The sequence below is a fragment of the Fringilla coelebs genome, assembly GCF_963513975.1.
Source record: "Fringilla coelebs genome assembly, chromosome: 4".
NCBI lineage: Eukaryota > Metazoa > Chordata > Aves > Passeriformes > Fringillidae > Fringilla > Fringilla coelebs.
In genome coordinates, this window is record NC_140032.1 from 2,062,296 (window position 1) to 2,085,954 (window position 23,659).

The 23,659-nt window shown below is 60.1% G+C and overlaps 3 protein-coding genes across 4 annotated transcripts in view; 1 reads left to right on the plus strand and 2 right to left on the minus strand.

Annotated features, from left to right (window-relative positions):
* The window catches only part of DCTN1 (dynactin subunit 1), a 55,261-nt gene extending 43,655 nt beyond the window's left edge, over window positions 1-11,606 (minus strand). For both annotated transcript variants that reach the window (XM_084204305.1, XM_084204304.1), the window contains exon 1: window positions 11,569-11,606. The gene's annotated coding sequence lies outside the window, so the exon portion shown is untranslated. The remainder of the gene's footprint in view (window positions 1-11,568) is intronic.
* LOC311153325 (uncharacterized protein) lies at window positions 706-16,643 on the plus strand (the record flags this gene model as incomplete). The annotated part of the gene is made up of 6 exons (XM_084205099.1): window positions 706-1,119; window positions 11,402-11,670; window positions 11,774-11,895; window positions 14,200-14,352; window positions 14,447-14,613; window positions 15,208-16,643. 6 exons carry the CDS (start codon window positions 706-708, stop codon window positions 16,507-16,509), a joined length of 2,427 nt encoding a protein of 808 aa, XP_084061225.1. The 3' UTR covers window positions 16,510-16,643.
* LOC311153326 (retinol dehydrogenase 12-like) lies at window positions 16,635-21,711 on the minus strand (the record flags this gene model as incomplete). Its single annotated transcript, XM_084205100.1, has 8 exons — window positions 16,635-16,823; window positions 16,909-17,015; window positions 17,223-17,411; window positions 18,167-18,256; window positions 19,797-20,036; window positions 20,531-20,799; window positions 20,948-21,032; window positions 21,426-21,711. 8 exons carry the CDS (start codon window positions 21,709-21,711, stop codon window positions 16,635-16,637), a joined length of 1,455 nt encoding a protein of 484 aa, XP_084061226.1.
* Window positions 21,712-23,659: the final 1,948 nt, after the last annotated feature.

Sequence of the window (23,659 nt, forward strand, 5' to 3'; positions counted from 1 at the left end):
CACATGGACACACACTCAGATCCTGCCGGGGTAGGCAAAAAAGGCTCCAGGCTGGAAAGTTTTCCCTCCACGGCCAAATCCCTTCGGCCACAGCCCAAATCCCACAGCAGGCAGGACCCGGTGCCCACGGAGGGTCTGGGGGTCCCGTGGGGAGGTGGGAAGGGTCTGCCCTCCCCAGCTCCATCCTGGAGTCCTTGCCAAGTTGGCACAGCCAGGCCCAAACGCGCTGGCGGTGCCCGGCGGGGTCTGGGACACAATGTCACCGTGGCGGCCACACAGGGACACAGCGACAGGGACAGAAACTCCCGGGAAAGGCCTGGCCCGGGGCCGGGGGGGCCGCTGGCACCGCACAGCCCAGGGGTAGCTGCAATACGGAAAAACCTGGAAGCGCTCGCCAGGCCCGCGGAAGGAAGCTCGGCATGGCTCGGTGCCGCCTGGAAAAGCGGCCCGGAGGGAGGGGAGCCCGCGGCAGGCAGCAAAACACGCCGGGATCTTTGTGCCGAGCAGCCCCGGCAAGGCTGAGCCGGAGCCCCGGCAAGGGGCCGAGCCGCAGCCGAGGCTCGGCCGCCGGGGGAATTAATTAATCGCTGTAATGAATTGGGGTAATCACCGACACGAGCAGGTAACTCCGGCCAAAAGACCCGGCCCTGGCGCAAGCCGGAGCATCCACCTCCCCTCCCGGCATTATTGTGCCACATTCCAGGGATGCACAATCGAGAATCCCTTACAAAACCCAGCTATTTTCGCTGCGACAGCGTCGCGATCTGTCGCGATAGGAGCCGGCAGAGCCAGGAGCTGTTGAGTCAGCCCTCCCCCTTACCCGGCCGGACGCGTGCCTCCTGCCCTGGGCCATGCTGCGCGCTCCAGAGATCCCCGATCCGCAGCCAGCAGCTCTCGCAGCTCACGGCCGGCAGCATCCAGCGGCGCTTCCCGGCGGCCCGGCCGAGCCCAGCATCCCCCCTCCCCCGCGAGGCTCTGCCGGCCGCTCCGACAGGGAGGGAAGCCCTTTTCTGGGCGAGGATGCTCCGAGGGAGGGATACAGAGAATTCCAGCGCTGCCGATGGAGCCACTCTGCGCCAGTGCCGCTCCAGACTTGTCACGGCGCCGGCGGCTCGCTGGGTCCTAACGCTCCCCGCAGGAGGAGGCACCGGGGCCACTCCAGGCCTCCTCCTGCTCGCCCTGTGCTGGCCACCGGGCAGGGACACCCCCAATTCCTCCGGCACGGCGCCCTCTGTGACCCCAACCAATCTCTGCCCCACTCGCTCTTCCCTTCATGGGGAATTCTGAGGAAAAACAACGCCCTGGAGAGCGGGGTTTGTCCCAAATCCCCGGGAGCGGCACCCGCGGGGGGATGGAGCTCAAAGGGTTAATGACGGGCAGCTGGAGTGATCGCTAATTGTCCTGCTCCTGGCTGTGACAGGTGACATTGTGTCCCATTGTTCGCGGCTGAGCTGACAGATCCCAAATTCGCGCCCTCACCCCTCTTCTGGGCACTGTTCCCGGTGCTAATCAGGCTAAAGAGGGGATTTGGGAACCACCAGGACTGGCCACTGCAGAGGGGATTTGGGAGCCAGCAGGACTGGCCAGTGCAGAGGGGATTTGGGAACCACCAGGACTGGCCACTGCCAAAGGGATTTGGGAACCACCAGGACTGGCCACTGCCAAAGGGATTTGGGAACCACCAGGACTGGCCACTACAGAGGGGATTTGGGAGCCACCAGGACTGGCCACTGCAGAGGGGATTTGGGAGCCACCAGGACTGGCCACTGCAGAGGGGATTTGGGAGCCAGCAGGATTGGCCACTGCCAAAGGGATTTGGGAGCCAGCAGGATTGGCCACTGCCAAGGGGATTTGGGAGCCAGCAGGACTGGCCACTGCCCGATATTCCAACACATGGAAGCACCCCCAAACCAAAGAATACCCCGAGCTGGAAGCGACCCTCAGGATTTGGGACCCACGGGATTTGGGACCCAACTCCTCCCTGCACAGGACAATCCCACCCTGTCCCTGAGCCACTCCTGGAGCTCTGGCAGCCTTGGGAATGCTGCTCAGGGCAGGAGTTTTAAAGGCACAACTGGGATAAACAACACAAAACGCAGCTGGAAACTGGGAATTTCTCACTGGGAGCACCAGAGTCCCCTGGGCACTGGAGCTGCAGCAGCTTCCCCTCTCCAGGCTGGTTTAAAGTGCACAAAATCCACACAAATTCTCCAAAAAGCTCCAAAGATTCTAAACCAGTTTAGAAGATTTAGAAAATCTGAATTATTTAATCCACAGAAGGAGAAACTCCTCTGGGAAGCTCACCTTGCTTCCCTGCCCGAATCTGGGAGCAAATATCACCTGTGTCACCTGCTTAGAGACTCATGGAATGGTTTGGGTGGGAAGAGACCCTAAATCCCAATAATTCCACCTTGTGCCATGGGCAGGGATACCTTCCACTGTCCCAGGGTGCTCCAAGCCCTGTCCAGCCTGGCCTTGGGCACTGCCAGGGATCCCGGGCACCTGTGCCAGGGCTCAGCGCCCTCCCAGGGAAGGATTTCTTCCTAATTCCTAAATTCTAAAGGATTTCTGCTCTTCCTCTCCCCTGCAGGATGCTGCTCTGGGATCCTGGCAGATCCCAAAGCCAGGGAGCAGAACAAGAGCCACAAGAAATGGGGGGAAAATGGAGAAAAAACAAGTAGAAAATGGGGAAAATGGGAAAGAAAATGGGAACCTGGGGGGAAAATAAATGGGGAAAGAAATGGGGGAGAGAAATGGGGGGAAAGAATTGGGGGGAAAGAATTGGGGGGAAATGTGGAAAAAGGGGAAAAATGGGGGGAAAGGGAGTAAAAATGGGAAAGAAATGGAGAAAGAAATGGAGAAAGAAATGGAGAAAGAAATGGAGAAAGAAATGGAGAAAGAAATGGAGAAAGAAATGGAGAAAGAAATGGAGAAAGAAATGGAGAAAGAAATGGAGAAAGAAATGGAGAAAGAAATGGAGAAAGAAATGGAGAAAGAAATGGAGAAAGAAATGGAGAAAGAAATGGAGAAAGAAATGGAGAAAGAAATGGAGAAAGAAATGGAGAAAGAAATGGAGAAAGAAATGGAGAAAGAAATGGAGAAAGAAATGGAGAAAGAAATGGAGAAAGAAATGGAGAAAGAAATGGAGAAAGAAATGGAGAAAGAAATGGAGAAAGAAATGGAGAAAGAAATGGAGAAAGAAATGGAGAAAGAAATGGAGAAAGAAATGGAGAAAGAAATGGAGAAAGAAATGGAGAAAGAAATGGAGAAAGAAATGGAGAAAGAAATGGAGAAAGAAATGGAGAAAGAAATGGAGAAAGAAATGGAGAAAGAAATGGGGAAAAATGGGAATAAACAAGGAAAAAAATGAGGAAAGAAATGGGGGGAAAACAGAATTTGGGGGAAAAGAGACACAAACACTTGGAAGGTGCTCCAAGGAGAGGCTGGAATGCCAAGAGGGAACTCAAATTCCAGAAAGCTTGAAGAGGGAACTCAAATTCCACAAAGCCTCCTCTAAGTGCAAGGAAAAGCAGGAAACAGGCACGGAATTTCAGCAGGAATTCAGATGGGAGGAAGTGTGAACACCCACTCAGAGCTCTGGGAATAGCTGGACAAACCCAAACCCAGGGAAATCCCAGACAGATTTTGCTCCCAGGTGGAGCACAAGAGTTAATTGAAATTTTGTTAATTTAAAAAGAAAATGATGAATGGCACACAGCTCCTGCTCCTTCTCAGTGGGAGTTTGCCATGTTAAATTGAAGCACAAGGGAATTTTTTTCCACACAAACATAATTTGATGGGATCACAGGATGGTTTGGGGTGGCAGGGACACCTCCCACTGTGCCAGGCTGCTCCAAGCCCCATCCAACCTGGCCTGGGATATTTCTGGGGATCCAGGGCCTTCTCTGGGCACCCTGTGTTGAAAATCATGGAATTCTTTAGGTTGGAAAAGCCCTTCTGAGTCGCAGATATCCCATTGGCACCTCCCAGAATATCCCAGTTCTCAACACAGCAAAGTCCCAGGCACCACTCACCATCTCCTGCTGTATTTATTGCTTGGATTTGGGATGGAAATTAACCCCTGAGGGGAAAATCCTGGAAAATCCTGAGCTGGGAAAGACCCACAAGGATCCTGAGCTTAAAGAAGAAGCTGAGGTGGGACAGGAGCTTTCTGAGTGCCTGAATTAAGGGGATGTTTGGTAATTAAAGCTCTGTGAGATGATCCAGAGCCCTCTGGGAACACCCCAGCCTCCAGCAGGGCTTGGCTGCTCCACCCTTGCCACAACCTATGGATTTGGGGCTAAAACTTCTCTGTACAAAGAGGAAAAATCCCAATTTTCCCCCAAACTCAGGCACTGCCACGTCAGGATGAAAAAATCCCCAGGAGAAATGAACCTTCCCGAGTCTTCCACACACATTTCCAGAGAAACACACCCAAAATCTGAGGAAAGCCCTGAATTCAATTTCCTGGTGCACTGAGCAGGGATGGGACTGGCACAGGGCAGCCCTGGCACAGGGAGCAGGATCCCATAGCAGGGATTTTGGGATTGATCAGGAACACCACGGACTGCAGCTGCTCCCACCCCTGCCCATGGACTGGGGGGGACACTGGGGTGGGGCAGCCCAGAGCATCCTCAGGGTCACAGGACTGTGACTGGAGCCATGCAGGCTCTCCTGGGAGGAAGCACCAAGTGTCACAGAGCTCCAGGGACCCCCAGTGCCAGCCATGCCACTCCCAGGGACTCCCAGTGCCACTCATGTCACTCCCAGGGATTCACAGTGCCACTCCCAGGGACTCCCAGCGCCACTTCCAGGGACTTCCAGTGCCACCCACTCCACTCCCAGGGATTCCCAGTGCCACTCCCAGGGATTCCCAGTGCCACTCATGCCACTCCCAGGGATTCCCAGTGCCACCCATGCCACTCCCAGGGACTCCCAGTGCCACCCGTGCCACTGCCAGGAATTTACAGTGCCACCCACTCCCCCTCCAGGGACTCCCAGTGCCACTCCCAGGGATTCCCAGTGCCACCCATGCCACTCCCAGGGATTCCCAGTGCCACTTCCAGGGATTCCCAGTGTCACCCCCTCCACTCCCAGGGATTCCCAGTGCCACCCACTCTCCCTCCAGGGAATCCAGTGCCACCCATGCCACTCCCAGGGAATCCCAGGGACTCCCAGTGCCACCCAATCCACTCCACTCCCAGGGATTCCCAGTGCCATCCACTCCACTCCCAGGGATTCCCAGTGCCACACACTCCCCCTCCAGGGATTCCCAGTGCCACTCATGTCACTCCCAGGGATTCCCAGTGCCACTCCCAGGGACTCCCAGTGCCATCCACTCCACTCCCAGGGATTCCCAGTGTCACCCAATCCCCTCCCAGGGATTCCCAATGCCACCCACTCTGCCTCCAGGGATTCCCAGTGCCATCCACTCCACTCCCAGGGATTCCCAGTGCCACCCACTCCACTCCCAGGGATTCCCAGTGCCACCCACACCACTCTCAGGGACCCCCAGTGCCACCCACTCCACTCCCAGGGATTCCCAGTGCCACCCACACCACTCTCAGGGACTCCCAGTGCCACCCACTCCCCCTCCAGGGATTCACAGTGCCACTCCCAGGGACTCCCAGTGCCACCCAATCCCCTCCCAGGGATTCCCAGTGCCACCCACTCCCCCTCCAGGGATTCCCAGTGCCATCCACTCCACTCCCAGGGATTCCCAGTGCCACTCATGCCACTCCCAGGGATTCCCAGTGCCACCCACTCCACTCCCAGGGATTCCCAGGGCCACCCACTCCACTCCCCAGCTGATGGATCCCCCCCAAACCGGCCTAGCCATAGCTCTGCAGGATCCACATGGATTTCCTGCTGCCCAAATTCTCTGTCTAATTCATCAGCACAGAGAAAAGAAGTCCAGAAATATCCCTCCTCATCATCCAGGCTTTTTCTGGGATTCATGCCAGCCCCCTGCTGAGCAGCTGGAACACCCCCAGCTCGGGGACAGGAGGAGGAGGGAGGTTAAAAACCTTCAGAAATTCCCACTGTTTATCCAGTAGGAGCAAAATTCCCCCTTATTGAGTTTTGATATATTTTTTACACACACATCCCAGTGAAATTCCTCCACAAAGCTGATTTTGGGCTTGAGTTTGTCAGGAAACTGAGTTCAGGAGAGAAATCCTAAACTAGAATTTGGGGTTTGGTCTTTATTGACTCAAAACAAATCCAGAGTGAGTTGGAGAGTTTTTTTAATTCCTCTCCAAGTCTTCAACACTCCCAGGGGACCCCAAAAGTCTCCCTGTGGAGGGGAATCAGAATCCTGGAGTCATGGAATGGTTTGGGGTGGAAGGGACCTCAAAACTCATCCAGTGCCACCCCCTGCCATGGCAGGGACACCTCCCAGGCTGCTCCAGTCCCCAGTGTCCAGCCTGGCCTTGGGCACTGCCAGGGATCCAGGGGCAGCCCCAGCAAATCTGGGAATTCCAGCCCAATCTCCCCTTTCCCAGTGGGAGCCATTCCCTGGCTCCTGTCCCTGCAGGCCTTGTCCCCAGAGTTTGACCAAACAATTTGGGGACATCCAGCACCCAAAACGAGGCCACTTGGGAACAACACAAACGGCAAGGGGGACACAGTGTCACCCACTGGGATCTCACAGCAATTTCCATGGAATTACAGAGTACTTTAGGGTGAACATTCCTCAGAGAGCATCGAGCCCAACCATTCCCAGCACTGCCAAGGCCACCAGCTGGGATGTCCCCAAGTGCCACATCCACAGGGCTGTTAAATCCCCCCATGGATGAGGAGTTGGGGCTGGACATCCCTTTCCATGAAGGAATTATCCCAACATCCCACCCAAACCTGGCACTGTGGTAATCACATATCCTCTGAAGAGAGACACAGCTCTCTCCCAGGATTTCCCTGGGACACTGTGAGAAGCTCTGAGAAAGCTCAGAGAAAAGAATGAGAAACAATTCTCATCTTCACTGCTGTTGTGCACATGCAGAATGTGTTATAGAGATTTGTTTACCAAAGAGTGATTTCCTAATTGATAGTGTTTAAATTCACTGACCAATTAAATCTGTCTGTAGCAGTAAAAAGCTTCTTAATGAGTATAACAGAACAGAATAAAGCAATTAATCAGCCTTCTAGAACCATAGAGTCAACACTAATTATTACCCGGCCAAAACCCCACAACAACGCGGCACAGCGCTGTCCCCTCTCACCCCATCCCTGCCGGCAGAACCGACCCCTCCCGACTCCACCCTCCTGCAGGGAACCACGAGGTCCCTCCCGACGCCTTTCTCCCCTCGGGAGCTCGTTCCGGCGCTAGGACCCGCCGCTGGAGCCTGCGCCCTGCTCGGCTGCACCGCGGCACCGCAGCCCCCGCAGCCGCCTCCTCCTCCTCCTCCTCCCTCCTTCCCTCCCCGCCCGGCCCCGGGGATCATCCCGGCGCATTCCCGGCTCTTTCCGCCCTGGGATCGATGCTCCGTAGCCACAGCAACGCCCGGACAGGCCGAGGATGCGGCGGGAGGTCAGTGGGAACCGGCTCAGCCCGCGGAGAAGCGGATTGAAGAGCTCGGTCCCCGGGGAACGGGAGCGACGGGACCGCTCGGGACTTTGCGGGGCGGCCGGAGCAGAAATCCCGGGATCTGCACCCTCCCAAACCCCCTCGGATCTTGCTGCGGGCAATTCCCAGCTTTAAACTTTATTCCCTCGTCCCTTATGGAATTCCTGAGCAGCCTCTTCCCTCGGAGGGTTGGGGAATGAGGGCATGGAGCAGGGGGGATACCCAGGGCGGGAAGTCATTCCATAATCCATAAACCTCAACCCCATTCCCTTCCCAATCCATCAAAGCTCCATTCTCTCAAAAAAACCCCCAAATCTATCAAAACCCCAATCCCTCCAAAAAAAAACCCCAATCTCTCCAAAACCCCATTTCCTCAAAAAACCCCAATCCATCAAAACTCCATTTTCTCAAAAAACCCCAAATCTATCAAAACCCCAATCCCTCCAAAAAAACCCCAATACCTCCAAAAAAACAAACCCAACCCCTCCAAAACCCCATTTCCTCAAAAAACCCCAATCCATCAAAACTCCATTCTATCAAAACCCCATTCCCTCAAAAAAAAAAAAAAACCAATCCCTCCAAAAAACCTAATTCATCAAAACCCCAATCCCTCAAAACCTCCAATCCCTCCAAAAAAAACCCCAATTCCATCAAAAAACTCCAATCCATCAAAACCCCATTCCCTCCTAAAAACCTCATTCTATCAAAATCCCATTTCCTTCAAAAAACCCAATTCATTAAAACCCCAATCCCTCCAAAAAAACCCCAATCTCCCCAAAAACCCCAATCCCTGGAAGAGCTGGAGCAGAGCTCTCTGCACCACACCAAGGTGCCAATCCCACATCCCTGCCATCCTCAGCACCTTCCCCATTTTTCATTCTTTAGGAATTTTCCTCAGGAATGGGGATGAAAACCCACCCAAAATTTTCTTTCAGCAGCTCCTGGGTGGGATTTGAGGCTCTGGAGAATCAGCAGAACCTCCCTGGGATAACCTCAGCATCCAGAGCTCCCTGAAATCCTTTAAATTTCCTCATTTTCCCCTTTAAATCCACCAAAATAATTTCATTCTTGTGTTTATTCCCAAAGGCATCAGCCAGCTCCAGGTTTGGGAATGGAGGGAGAAAGGAAAGAAGCTCCAAGGTCACCAACAGCCAGCAGAGAACCCAGAAATTCCAGGAATTCCTGATTCAGAGCCGGAATTTTGAAAAACCAACAAGAAAACCCCAAAATGCTGCTTGAAATCGGGGCCTGCCTGCAGTGGAACAGCCCTGGGAGGTCCCTCCCGGTGGGAATTTGGGAATTCTGGAATTCCCTGAGCAGTGTGGAGTGAGGGATGGCACCAGAGGGACCAACACAGCTCATACAGGTAAAGGCTCTGCCTGCATTCCATGCCTTAATTAATCATTGTTAATTAATTATTCATATCGTGCTAATGAGGGCGGGTCATGCTCTGCCAGAATTCTCGGCACACAAAAACCTCTGCTGGAAAATTCCAAAATTTCCTGGAGCCAGGAGTGGCAATATCCACATTGCCACCCTTAATGAGCTCCCCCCAATTAGCCAGGGCGTTAATTACCCCCCGGGGCTGAGTCATTCCCACCTTGTCTGAGGATCAAACCTTCCCAATCCCAAACTGAAATCCCGAGGGGGAAGCGCCGCCCTCATCCCATCGCTGACCCTCACACGGGATCCAAACGGCCCTAAATGCCCTCAAAACAGCCCTAAATAACCCCAAAACTGCCCTAAATAACCCCAAAACAGCCCTAAATCCCCTCAAAACAGCCCTAAATAACCCCCAAACATCCCTAAATCCCCTAAAAACAGCCCTGAATAACCCCAAAACAGCCCTGAATAACCCCAAAACTGCCCTAAATCCCCTCAAAACATCGCTAAATCCCCCCAAAACATCCCTAAATAACCCCAAAACAGCCCTAAATCCCCTCAAAACAGCCCTAAATAACCCCAAAACTGCCCTAAATCCCCTCAAAACATCGCTAAATCCCCCCAAAACATCCCTAAATCCCCCCAAAACAGCCCTAAATCCCCTCAAAACAGCCCTAAATAACCCCAAAACTGCCCTAAATCCCCTCAAAACATCGCTAAATCCCCCCAAAACAGCCCTAAATCCCCCCAAAACAGCCCTAAATCCCCTCAAAACAGCCCTAAATAACCCCAAAACTGCCCTAAATAACCCCAAAACTGCCCTAAATCCCCTCAAAACAGCCCTAAAGAACCCCAAAACATCCCTAAATAACCCCAAAACAGCCCTAAATCCCCCCCAAACATCGCTAAATACTGCCCTCAGTGCCCCCTAAATACCCCTGCAGACACCCCCAAAACGCCAAAATGCTCCTAAAAACCCCTAAATCCCTTCCAAATACCCCAATGCCTTCAAAAAGCCCTAAACCCTCCCCAAGCATCCCTAAACTGCCCTTAAACACCCCTAAATACCCCTGCAGATCCCCCTACAACCCCAAAATGGTCCTAAAAAACCCTAAATCCCTTCCAAATACCCCAATGCCTTCAAAAAGCCCTAAATTCTCCCCAAACATCCCTAAATGTCCCTATACATCCCCCCAAAAGATCCCTAAATGCTCCCAGAACAGCCCTAAATATCCCTGCAGACCCCTCCACAACCCCAAAAAAAAAACCCTAAAAACCCCTAAATCCCTTCCAAATACCCCTAAGTGCCCTCAAAAAGCCCTAAACCCTCCCCAAACATCCCTAAGCTGCCCCTAAACATCCCTAAATGCCCCCCAAACATCCCTGAATGCCCCCACAGATCCCCCTACAACCCCAAAATGCCCCTAAAAACCCCAAAATCCCTTTCAAATGCCCCTAAATGCCTTCAAAAGCCCTAAATACCCCCAAACATCCCTAAATGCCCCCTAAGCACCCCTAGAATTGCCCCTAAACATCTTTAAATGCCCCCCAAACACTCCTAAATATCCCTGCAGACCCCTCCACAACCCCAAAATGACCCTAAAAACCCCTACATGCTCCCCAAACACCTCTAAATGCCCCCAAAACATCCCTAAATGCCCCCCAGACATCCCTAAATAACCCTGCAGACCCCCCACAACCCCAAAACGCCCCTAAAAACCCCGAAATCTTCACCAAACGCCCCTAAATCTCCCCAAAACATCCCTAAATCCATTCTAAACACCCCTACAGACCCTTCCATAGCCCCAAAATCCTCTCCAGACACCCCTATACGCCCCCAAAACGCCCCTAAATAACCCCCAGACACCCCTAAATCCCCCTGCAGACCCTCCCACAACCCCTAAATCCACCCAGACACCCCTACATGCCCTCAAAACACCCCTAAATAACCCCAAAACATCCCTAAATCCCCTCCAAACACACCAAAATCCTCCCCAAACATCCCTAAATCCCCCCAGAAACCCCTAAATACCCCTCAAACAGCCCTAAACAACCCCCCAAACACCCCCTACAACCCCAAAATGCCCTCGAACACCCCTAAATCCCCCCCAAAGAGCCCTAAATGACTGGGCACACCCCTAAATCCTCCCCGAACGCCCCCACAGACCCCGAAATGCCCCCGAACGCCCCCCCAGACCCCTCCACACCCCCGGAATGTCCCCCTGACCCACCCGCACGCCCCTGAACCACCCCCGTGCCCACGGCAGGATCCCCAAAACCCCTTTTAGAGCCCCCTAAAACCCCAAATCTCCCCAGAGCCCCTCAAATCTCTCACGCATCCCTCCATACACCCCCAAATCTCCTCGAAGCCCCCCAAATCCCTCACGCGAACAGCCCTTAACCCACACCCGGACCCTTCAAACCCCCTCGGAGCCCCCCAGACCCCTCACGCAGACCCTCGGACACCGCCTCACACCCCTCACAACGAAGGAACCCGCCGCGTCCCGCCGCCACCGCCGCACCTCCCTCTCTCTCCCCCGCCCCAAATCCACATCCCATCCCCACCCCTCATTCCCGGGGCGCTCCGGGAGCCCCCGACCCCCTCAGGCCTCCCCCGGTACCTCCGGCCCGGCCGCTCCCGGTACCGTCGACCCCGCCCGAAAACAAAGCCCCGGCGGGCTGCCCCGCGCCGTGCCTGACGCATCGCGCCCCCTGCCCTGCGCGTACGGCCGCGCTGGGCGTCAGGCACGGCGCGGGGCAGCCCTCAGGGGCAGTAAGGGCGGAAGGGTCTTTACTCGTTACGCATGCGCAGTGCGCAAAGTGAAGCCAGGGAAAAGGCGGGGCGAGTGATGGCGGGGCCAGGCCCGGGGAGGAGGATGAGGAGGAAAAGGAGAAGGAGGAGGAAGCAACGCGACGGGACGGCACCGGCGGGGACGAGGCGGCTCTCGGTACGTGCTGCCGAGCTGGCACGGCTCGGTCGCAGCAAGGGGATGGCGGCGGGAGGTGTTGCCATGGGAACGGGGCGTTTGTTCTTTGGGTTTTGGTTGGGGTTGGGTCCTGCTCGTGGTTCTGGTTGGGATTTCGGGATTTGGGGAAGGGACCGGGAAGAGGGGACCCCAAAGGGGGCGGGGGTGGTGTCTCAAGGTCCCCGAGGGTCCCCAAGGACAGGCTCGAGGAGGGGCCGATGGAAGGGGGGGAAATTCCTCCCTTGGAATTTCCCCGCTGGACCCGATCCGGTCCGTCCGGGAGGGGTTTGGGGCCGTCCCCCGTGATCCGCTCCCCTCCCGGTGTCCCATCCCCAGTGTCCCATTCCCGGTGTCCTATTCCCGGTGTCCCATCCCCAGTGTCCCCTCCCGGTGTCGCATTCCCGGTGTCCCATCCCGTGTCTCGCTGTGTCCGTGGGAGTTCCCGGCGGGCCGTGCCCTGGTGACAGTGGCAGTGACAGTGGCAGTGGCAGTGGCAGTGACACACAGCCCTGCCCTGATTACTCACCGCACTCCAGAGCTCTCTCCCTGCGCCTCAGCGGCTTCCCCGAGGGACTTCCCCGATTCCCGGGGGTTTCCTCCCGTCCCAGAGGGTCCTTTTCTGGTACCTGAGGGCTCTTTCCCCATTTCCCGGGGCTCTTTCCTCATTTCCAGGGGTCTTTTCCACATTGCCTGGAAATTTTCCCGAAATTTCCCGGGTTTTTTCCCCCCATTTCCCATTTTTTCCCCCTTTCCCGTTTTTGTTTCCCATTCCCCCTTTTTTTTCCCCATTCCCCCTTTTTTTCCCCCCCATTTCCCGTTTTTTTCCCCCATTTCCCGAGGTTCTTTTCCCAGGGGTTTTTCCCGTTTTCTCGGGTTCTTCCCCCCCTTTCCCAGATCTCTTTCCCCATTTCCTGTGGGTCTCTTCCTTTTTACACTTTCTTCCCAGTCCCCGCAGCTCTTTTCCCGTTTCCAGTGTCCTTTTCCTGATCCTTCAAGGTTTTTTCCCTCTCCCCGTGCTCCCCCCTCCCTTTCTCCAGCCTCCAGCCCCTCTCCCCATCCCCGTTACCCTTCCCCGCCGGGATCTTTCCCGAGGAATCCAAAACCGGGATTTGCTGGGGCTTTACCGATCCCATCGGGATTCGTTCCTTGCTCAACTCCAGGGACACCGGAGCCAGCGCCACCGCCCGGGCGTCCCGTGGCCCGGAGCCGAGGGATCCCGTCCCGGTGTCCCGGTTAAACCCGGGATAACTCCCGGAGCCGAGGGATCCCATCCCGGTGTCCCGGTGCCCGCCGGGAGCTGCGGGTGAGCTTTGGGCTGGCCCGGGGGAATTGCGGGGCTGAGCCGCCGTTCCCGGTGCCCGTTCACTCCCCCGCGGCTCCCGGTGCCCGTTCACTCCCCGCGGCTCCCGGTGCCGGTTCACTCCCCCGCGGCTCCCGGTGCCCGTTCATTCCCGGTTTATTCCCGCCGGGAATGGAGTGAAGCCGGCACCAGCACCGGGCGGTTTCTGAGCCAGTTTGGGGCAAGGGACTCCAAAATGAGGTCGGGCTGTGAGAGGTGGCGGTGTCTGTCCTGTCCCTGGGTGTCCCATCCCCCCAGCGGTGGCTGTCCCTGACTGTCCCTGTCCCAGGGATGTCCCAGCGGCTGGCAGTGCCCACGGTGGCTGTTCCTGACTGTCCCTGTCCCCGTCCCTGTCCCCAGGTGATGCCCACGATGGCTGTCCCTGACTGTCCCTGTCCCAGGATGCCCTGGCAGTGGACAGTTCCCATGGTGGCTGTCCCTGTGCAGGGATGCCCTGGCAGCAGTCGGTAGTGCCCATGCTGGCTGTCCCTGACTGTCCTTGTCACCATCCCTATCCCCAGGCGGTGATGCCCACGGTGCCTGTCCCTGACTGTCCTTGTCCCCAGAATGTCCTGGTGGCACAGTGCCTATGCTGGCTGTCCCTGAGTGTCCCTCTCCCTATACAGGGATGCCCCAGTGGCAGGCAGTGCCCATCATGACTGTCCCTGACTGTCCCTGTCCCCATGCAGGGATACCCTGGCAGTGGGCTGTGCCCGTGCTGACTGTCCCTGACTGTCCCTGTCCCCGTGCAGGGATACCCTGGCAGTGGGCAGTGCCTGTGCTGGCTGTCCCTGACTGTCCCTGTCCCCATGCAGGGATACCCTGGCAGTGGGCAGTGCCCGTGCTGGCTGTCCCTGACTGACCCTGTCCCTGTGCAGGGATACCCTGGCAGTGGGCAGTGCCCGTGCTGGCTGTCCCTGACTGTCCCTGTCCCTGTGCCCCTGCAGGGATGCCCCAGCGGCGGGCAGTGCCCACGCTGACCTCGCTGTGCCTGCAGAGCCTGGCCCAGCACATGCAGAGCCTCTGGGCCAAGGACTACAGTGACAATTACCTGGACGAGTACGAGTTCCGCTTCCTCGTGGGACCCTTCAACGACCTGGGTGAGCTCTGGGGGGTGCCCCAGGCCACCGGGACCCCCGTGGGGGGAGGGCAGGGGTGTCCCCAGGCCTCGCTGACCCCCCCTGTCCCCCCCAGCCTGCGGGCTGGTGCAGGAGCTGCTGCAGCTGCTGGGGACGAGCCGGCGGCTGTCGCGGGCGGCGCTGCACCTGCTGCTGCTGCCACACCTGCGCCAGCTCAGCCTGAGCGCCTGCCCCGCCCTGGCCAACAATGCCCTGGGGCACCTCATCGTGCTGCGCTGCCAGGTGGGCACGGGGCAGGGGCTGGGAGAGAGGGCAGGGGTGCTGGGGGATGGGGATGGGGCTGGGAGTGATGTCTGTGGGGTTAGGGGTGCCCACCGTCCATGGGCAGGGGGTGACAACACGCTGGGGGAGCAGGGCTGTGGGGAAGGGGCAATTTGACCCCCTCTAGGGGATGGGAGAGTGGGACAGGGGTGCCCACCTTCCCTGGGGTAAGGGGGATAGAGCTTGGGGTGGGTGCTCACCATCCATGGGGCAGGGGGTGACAACACTCAGGGAGTGCCATGGTGTGTGGGGCAGAGGGAGTGAGGATGGGTGTGACCCTCTCTAGGGGATAGGAGAGTGGGACAGGGGTGCCCATCCTTTATGGGGCTGGGGGTGCCCACCTTCCATGGGGTAAGGGGGATAGAGCTTGGGGTGGGGCTGGTGATGCCCACCATCAGTGGGGCGGCTGGAGGTGCCATCTCCATGTGCCAAGGGGTTGGGGCAGGGGGAGCAGGGCCTGCCCACCCTCTCTGAGTCGTGAGTTGCCGGGGGTGAGAGTGGCATCCCTGCCCCCCCGCCCACCCCACTGAGGCTCTCCCCGTGTGGCTGCTGCAGGGCCTGAGCGTGCTGGAGCTGGGCGGCTGCGGGCGGCTCTCTCCGTCCGTGCTGGTGGACCTGGCCGAGGGGCTGCCCCGCCTGAGCCGCCTGGGGCTGGCCCACACCCAGGCCAACATCCAGGTGCTGTCAGCCGTGGGCTCCTGCTGCCGCCACCTGCGGGAGCTCGACGTGTCCGGCTGCAAGAAGGTGACAGCACGTGCCCTGCGCCACCTGGGCTACGACCCCACGGAGCGGAGCCCGGGCTGCCCCGCGCTGCGCGTCCTGCTGGCCCGCGACCTGGAGCACGCCGGGGACGGCGACACGGTGGCTGCCGTGGCCTTCCTGCTGCTGGCCCTGCCGTGCCTGGAGGTGCTGGCACACGGCGCCCTGCCGGATGCGCTCCGGCTGCTGCGCTCGGGGCAGCTGGATGGCACCCAGGACTCCGAGGGTTTCCCCTCGCTGGAGGAGCTGGCGCGGGGCCGGTGGGCAGCAGCGGAGGGAGCCCCGCTCACGCTGCCCCTGCGACAGCTGGAGGAGGTGGAGGAGGACGCCCTGGGCACCGTCCACGCCGTGTGTCCCCAGGCTGAGGAGGTCAGCGTGTGGCTTGGGGACAGTCCCGGCCCCTCAGGGCTCCGGGAGCTGCCGAGCTGGAATTGCCTGTCCCGGGTGACGCTGGGCTGCTCCGGGCGGCACGGCCGGGCGCTGGCAGAGGTGCTGCCCCTGGCACAGAGCCTGGGCACCCGCCTGCGCGCCCTGACCCTGCACGGCTTCAGCTGCCGGGACCCTCTCTCGCTGCCCGCCCTCCTCGCCGGCTGCCCCGGCCTGCAGAGCTTCAGCGCCGAGCTGGAAGTGCCGCCGGACCCCCGCGCCCACCACGAGCCCCTCGAGGAGGAGCCCCCTGCCCCTCCACCACGCTGGGCCACCGACCTGCTGCCCCGGGGGCTGCCCCGGCTCCAGAGCTTCTCGCTGAGCCTGGCCGGGCCCGTTCCGGCCGCGCACGGGCCGGTGCTGAGCTCCACGCTGGCCTCGCTGCTGTGCGGGGCCCCGCGGCTGCAGACGCTGCGCCTGCTGGCCCTGCCCTTCCCGCTGGACTCGGTGCTGGAGCCGGCGCTGGCGGGGCCGGGGCTGCGGGAGCTGCGGGAGCTGTCGCTGGCCGAGAGCCGCGTGTCCCCCGGCGCCGTGTGGCAGCTGCTGGGCTCCGAGGGGCCCCTGCGGCGCCTGGAGCTGTCCCGCTGCCCCGACATCCACCGGCGCGACTACGACAGCTTCCTGCAGGCCGTGAGGAAGCAGCGGCTGGACCTGGACATCACCTGGGAGTAGCGCCGGGGTTTTTAATAAAAGCGTCACAGTCACAGCTGGCCGGCGCCGTGTTGTCCCCTCGGCAGCACAGGGGGAGCAGTGCATCTGTGCCCCGTTCCCGTGCTGGGGGGTGACGTCCCGGTGGCTCAGTCGTGCTCCGTGAGCCCCGTCAGCCGCTCCGACGCCTCCCAGAGCTTCCGTGCCAGCGCGGCGTCGCGGGCGGCCGCCGAGGGCAGCGCCAGCCGGCAGCTGCTGTCGAAGTATTTCCCGGTGATGCCCGCGGCTTCCTCCGAGATGGCGCAGAAGATGGTGCTGGCAGCGCCCTGCTCGGCCGACTGCATGAAACAGAGGTGAGGAGGGGACTGGCACCCCCCTCCCACCCTGCTGCCCCCGGGATGGGCAGGACCCGGCCCTGCTCACCTTCAGGAAGGGACGGAGGAGGACGAAGAGCGCCCGCACGGCCCAGCTGAAGTGGCGCATGATGCTGGTGCTCACCACGCCGGGGCTCAGCGCGTTGGCCGTCACCCCTGCCAGGCCGCACCGTCAGCAGGGTGGGCACCCCAGGCACCCCAAATCCCTCGGGGAGCAGCAGGAGCAGCCCCCGGGGTTCTGCCAGCGAGTCTCTCAGACCCCCCAGCTCTGCCGGCAGCCCGAGATCTGGCACAGGGAGCTGGGACGGGGCTGTCCCCAAGGTGCCACATGGCACGGCTGAGCCTGGCACGGCCAGCACCCACCTGTGCCCTGCAGGCGCCGTGCCAGCTCGGCCGTGAAGAGCACGTTCATCAGCTTGGTGCTGTTGTAGGCGGCGTCGTAGCCGGCCGGGCGCCGCTGCCCCGTCAGGTACCCGCTGTCGGCCGTGCCCGCGCTGTGCCGGAACGACGACACGTTCACCACCCGGGCGGGCGCCGAGGCCTTCAGGAGGTCTGTGCCAAGCAGGGGGTTGTTGTTGTTGCAGTGTCGTGTCATGGTTTGCCTCAGATACCCCGGGTTCCTCCCTGATAATTCCCTGCCAGGTGTGTCCGTCACCTCTCCTTTCCCCTCCCAGCACTGTCTGTCAGTCCTGGCATTGCAGAAGGGCCTCGAGTGATTGGCAGATTCAAAGGATGCCCTCTACCCCTGTGGGGACATTGGGCCATCCAGGTGTCCTTTGTCCCTTGAGACCTCCTTCTGTGTACCTGGTTGGTGGGATTTCTCCTCTTCCCTCCCACTCTCCCTCTCCCGTGGGTTAAAAGAAGCAGCAACCACGCGGTACAGCGAGTTCTGTTGCTGGATTGAGAGGCCTGTGGGCCAGAATAAAAGCTCTGGATCCAAACCCTCCAGCAGAACCAACTCCTTTCCTTCACCATCTTAAAGCTTCTCCGTCAGAGGTAAACTTGAGGAGCGGCCCCTCCACGGGAGGAAGCTCCATCCCACCACCACCAGAGCTCTGGCATGTCTGGACTTGCCTCCACGTGCCCAGCTGCAACATCCAGCCAGCCAAAAGTGTCTCTGGGGTGAAACACCAAAGTGCTGCCGTTTGGTTCAGCCGCAGGGGCCAGACAAGCCAAAGCACTTCCCATCCAGCTATACTGGTAATTATACCAATAATTAGCAATTATTAATTGGTAATTATACCAATATAGGGGGTGAGCAAGGAGGTGTCCCCAGACTCCCTGACTCCCCCAAGCCCTGGACTCACCCAGGAGCAGGTTGGTGAGCAGGAACGGGCCCAGGTAGTTGGTGGCGAAGGTTTGCTCCAAGCCCTCCGACGTGATGGTAAAGGGCAGCCCTGAAAGGAGGGTGGGTGTGCAAACCCAGGGCACTGGGAATATTTCTCTGTCTGCTCTGGGGTGCCCTGACCCCCAGGGCAGCACTGGCTCTGACCCTCATCCATGGAGAAAGTTTCCCAGACTTCAAGATAGACTGGAATCCACAAAAGTGTGAAATAGATTATAGAGAGCAGTGTAGGTGTGTCACTGGGTGAGAAATTGAGGTTTTGGGATTTTTCGTATGTTGTAGATGGAAGCAAGATGGAGGGCACAGGGTGTCATCCTGGGTTTCTTCTTCATGCTGCTTCTTCCTCCTTCTCCATGGGTCTAGATGGCATTTTGTAATTGGGCAGAAAAGTCTGCATTGTGGGCTCTGTGGGATCAGTTATTGGGTTAAAAGGGGAAATAATCCAGGTGTCAGTTCTTACTTGGATAGTTTAGTCTTAAAAGACCTTGGAACAAGAGATTGTTGGCCATTTTGTGCCTTCAAATGAAAAGCTGCCCAACTCACAGTAGTGAGACTGTTTTACTGATGAGAAATAATAAACGCTTGAGTCCAAACACAGAATCACAGAATAATCACAGGATCCCAGAATCATCACAGAATAATGAGTTTGGAAGAGACCTCTAAGACCATCAAGTCCAACCTATGCCCTCACATCCCAACCAGACTATAGCACCAAGTGCCATGGCCAGGCTTCCTTTAAACACATCCAGGGATGGTGATTCTACCCCCTCCCTGGGAAGAGCATTCCAGCACTTTATTATTCTTTTGGTGAAAAATTTCTTCCTAATATCCAACCTGTCCCTTCCCTAGCTGGAGTCTGTGTGCTCTGGTTCTGTCAGTGCTGCCTGGTGGGAGAGACCGACCCCACCTGTCTGCAGCCTCCCTTCAGGGAGCTGTAGAGAGCAACAAGGGCACCTCTGAGCCGCCTCTTCTCCAGGCTAAACAGCCCCAGCTCCTTCAAACGTTCCTCCCAGGGTTTGTGCTCCAGGCCCCTCACCAGCCTTGTGTTTGAGCATCCCAACATCCTTCCCAAACTGAGGGCCCAGAACTGGACACAGCACTCGAGGTGTGCCCTCACCAGTGCTGAGCACAGGGGCAGAATGACCTCCCTGCCCCTGCTGGCCACACCATTCCTGATCCAGGCCAGGAGCCCTTGGCCCTCTTGGCTACCTGGGCACACTGCTGGCTCACATTCAACCACTGCTGACCAGCACCCCCAGGTCCCTTTCTGCCTGAACAGTGCCCAGCCACACCGTCCCCAGCTTGTAATGTTGTAGGGGATTTTTGAGGCCAAAATGCAGAACTCTCACTTAGACTTATTAAACTCCATGCTGTTGGACTCTGCCTATCCATCCAACCCATCTCAGTCTCTCTGCAGAGTCTTCCTTTCTTCCAATAGATCAGCACAAACTCCCAGTTTAGAATTACCGTCTCAAGCGCCTTCAATCCCGGCAGAGAAACCAACAGCAGGTACCCCCACAGGGGGGCACTGCCGTGGGCACCGGGACGGGCTTGGACCCCTGCTGGGGCCGGAGGGTTTTCCCGGCACCTACCGGTGACGCCGGCGTTGTTGACCAGCACGTCCAGGCGGGGCTCCTCCCGCAGCACGGCGTCGGCGAAGGCGCGCACCGAGGCCAGCGAGCCGGTGTCCAGCAGCCGCAGCACCACCGCCGGGTTCCCGGTGGCCGCCCGGATCTCCTGCACGGCCGCCTGGCCCCGCTCCCGGCTCCGGCACGCCAGGATGGTGCGGGCGTTGCGGCGCGCCAGCTCCATGGCCACGCACTTGCCGATGCCTGCGGGACGCGGAGAGGGTGTGGGCAGATCCCAGGCGGGTCCCTCTGGTCCTTTGGGGTCCGTGCCCCAGGGTTTGGGGGGCCCCTGCCACAGCCAAAACCACCCGGGAGGAAATGGAGGGCGCTGGGGTGGGGATGGAGCCCAGCACGTGTGGGGTCACTCTGTCCCTGGGGGCGTGTGGACATCCCAGTGCCAGCCTGGGGGTCCCAACATCTCCAGCAGTGGCAGTGAAACGCGGGTGGGAGCAGTGCTCCCACCCCTGGTGTGACATGGTGGCCGTGGTGGCCTTGTCTGTCAGTCATGAACAGTCCCGGGTCCAGCCTCGGCAGGTGGGCAGGGGGCATCTGGGTGCTCAGGGATGGCCACCAGCTTTTTCTGCAGCCGCTGGCACTCCCAAAGCAGGGACTGGGGTCCTAGGCTGGCGAAGGGACACCCATGTCCCCCGCAGCCATCATGCCACCTCCCACCATGTGTCCCCGCCCTCCCTGCTCACCGCTGTTGGCTCCGGTGACAATCACTGTCTTGCCCGTCAGGTCAGTGGGACACTTGCGGGGGTCCCAGGGGCTTCTGCGCGTGGCCCGGAGCAGCAGGGCCAGCGGCAGGAGCGGCAGGAGCCACCACGGGGGGCTCAGAGCCCCCAGCAGCTCCATGGCCGGGCGCGGGGTGGCGCTGGGGACAGAGGTCACAGCAGGACCTTTGTCCGGCAGGTGGCACGGCACGGCACGGCACGGCACGGCACGAGTCCCTCTGCTCCGTGAGCCGCTGGGAGCCGAGGAGGGACAGCAGAGTGGTTGGAGCAGGCAGGAGGGTGAGCCGCGTGTGCCCTGTGCCACCCCGCTGTCCCCAGTGACACCCCGTCAGGAAATGACAGTTCATTTCGTGCCGTTAATAAGGTGTGCCCAGGCTGAACCTGGCACGTTCCTCTGTGTTACGGTGTTGAGTAACAGGGGAGGAATGTTCCTCTGTGCTGTTGAGCAACACGGGACGAATTGTACCTGCGCAAAAAATGGGGTCACAGCTAGGATGGGTGATTTGGGGGTTTCCTGTTTCGTAGGACCGCCAGAGTGGACCCTGGACGAGCGCTGAATTAAGCGGTGACACCACTCTGGCGCTAATTAAAGACTGAAAGCCACGCCCACTCTATTTTCTTCTGCTAGTGAGGAACCGAAATCCCCGCCTGAGGCCTCGCCTGGTGCCGAAAAGGAACAGGAAACCACGCCTGGTATCACCCCTCATGCTAATGAGCGCAAACCACGCCCACTCATATGCTAATGAGGGTATCTATAAATACACCTCGGGGGACAGGTAAAGCTCCCCGTGTCACACCGCTGTCCTCGGTGCCACCTCAGTGTCCCCGGTGCCATCCCAGGGCTGCTGGCCCGCGCCACTTCGGGCCCACTCCAACCCCGGGGCAATGCCCCCCGAAGTCCCCTTCGGGCAGTGCGGGGACACTCGGACACTCCAGGGCTGGAGCATGTCCCCGCGGGAGCAGGGACCTTCAGGAGTGGCCCAGCGGGCGGGGACAATCCCAGCGAGGGACCCCGAGCTGCGCCCGGAGCTCCCGGGAAGGCAGAGGAGGCTCCGGGCAGCCTCTGCCCGCCCCGTCCCGTCCCCGTTCCCCAGCACGGAGCTCCCGGGCGAAGCCACACGTGTCACATCGCCCTTATTCCTCATTTGGGGACAAAGGGGCTGCGGGGACCAAGCCACGTGCGGAGGCGGGCGTTGGTGGCACCGTGGGCGCAGTGCCCGGTGCTCCCGTCTCGGCTCCGGTGGCACCACCGGCTCTGCAAAACTTATTTTAGTGGTTTTTTATTTACTTCTGAGAAAAAGAGCCCCGATCTCCGAGAGCGTCCGACAAGGCCACGCCCGGTGCCAGCCAGAGCACCGGCGACACTCGGGGCGACTGGGATCCCCCCAGAGCCGGGCCCGGCGCCGGGAGGGGCAGCACCGGGAGCTGCTCCGTTTCCAGCGGGTCGTCCTGCCACTCTGAGTCTCCGTACTCCGAGAGCCGGCACTCCGGGAAGGGCAGGATGGGCTTCAGGTCCTTCTCCGCCCTCCTCAACGCCTCGTCCCCCTGCTCGTCCCCGCCGTACCCCGCCAGGGCCGGCCCGCGCCGCTCGCAGCCGCCCCAGCGCACGGTAACACCGGGCGCCAGGCGGACCGAGGCCAGCCAGGGGTCGCACAGCTGCGGTTCGGCCCTGGCGGTCCTGGCCGTTCCCGGGATGACCTGCAAGGCGGACCCCGATAGGGGCAACCGGGAACGCGAGACTCCCAAGCGCGGCCGCTCGGACTCGGTGCTCACGTCCAGCACCTTCACCTCGGGCAGCACCCAGCGAGCGGCGCCGCGGCGGGCACGGAGCCGGGGCACGCCGGTGCTGCGGGCGGGTCTGAGCGGCTGGATGGACGCCACGCTGGAGCTGGAGGAGGATGACGTTGATGACTCTTGGTCGCCGACCTTCATCGCTCCCTCGCGGGGCTCCGGTGCTGCCGGCGCTCTGGGTTTCGGGGGCGCGGCCGGCGGCGGAGCCGGGGGCCGGGGCGCCTCCGGCGGGGCCGCCCGGTGCTGCGGGTGCCGGGAGGGTTGGCGGCCCCTCCCGGGGGCTCGGGAAGGTTGACGGCCCTTCCCGGTAGCCCGGGAGAGTTGGCGGCTCCTCTCGGGGGCCCGGGAGGGTTGGCGGCCCTTCCCGGGAGATAGGGAGGGTAGGCGGCCGGTCTCGGGGGCTCGGGAGGGTTGGCGGCCGCTCTCGGGAGCCCGGGAGGGTGGACGACCCTTCCCGGGAGCCTGGGAGGGTGGGGGGCCCCTCTCGGGGGTCCGGGAGGGTGGGCGGCCCCTCCTGGGGGATCGGAAGGGCGAGCGGCCCCTCTCGCGGCGCTCGGGAGCGCTGAACGGCTTCGGGCGGGGCGGTCGTGGCTCGGGAGGCTGAGCGGGAGGAGCGGCGGCGGCTACGGACCGGCACTGGCACGGCGGGCAAAGGGACCCGGTGTCGGTGCGGGTGTCGGGTCCCCCGCGGGTGACACCGGGTGTCCCACGGCCCCCGGAGCTGCTGGGGCTCAGCCCGAGGGGGTCTCGGGGAGGGCAGATCGGGGCACGTCTCACCTGGCCCGGGAACAGAGGGACACCCACGGTGGGCGAATTGGCGGTGTACCGGCCGAGGGGACCTTTGGCTGTCACCGGGAGAGCCCCGGACGGGACCTGACCGCGGGGCCGAGGGACATCCAGGGCGGGAGCAGCGGCGGAAACCTCGCCGGGACCCGCGGGCGGATTGTCGGGCTCGGCTGCCAGGGAGAGAGACTCGGACGAGAGCTGGCCGGGGACAGAGGGGACCCGGTGCGGTGACACCGCCATCCCACGGCCCGGGCGGGTTCCGGGGGCTCGGGGAACCTCTCACCTCTGACGAGGGCGGAGAATCCTCCGCGACGGCGACAACGCCCGGTGCCCAGGAGTCCAAGATGCCGGCTGGAGGCTCCTCGTCCTCCTTCCAGACTCCGTCCCGCTCGGGATCCGGGTCCCCCTTGGGGTCCGGGTCCTTGTCGTCCCGCACCAGGAAGCGCCACTCCGCCACAAACAGGATGGCGTCCCGCGCCCGCGACACCGCGAATGGCACCCGCTGCGGACACGGCG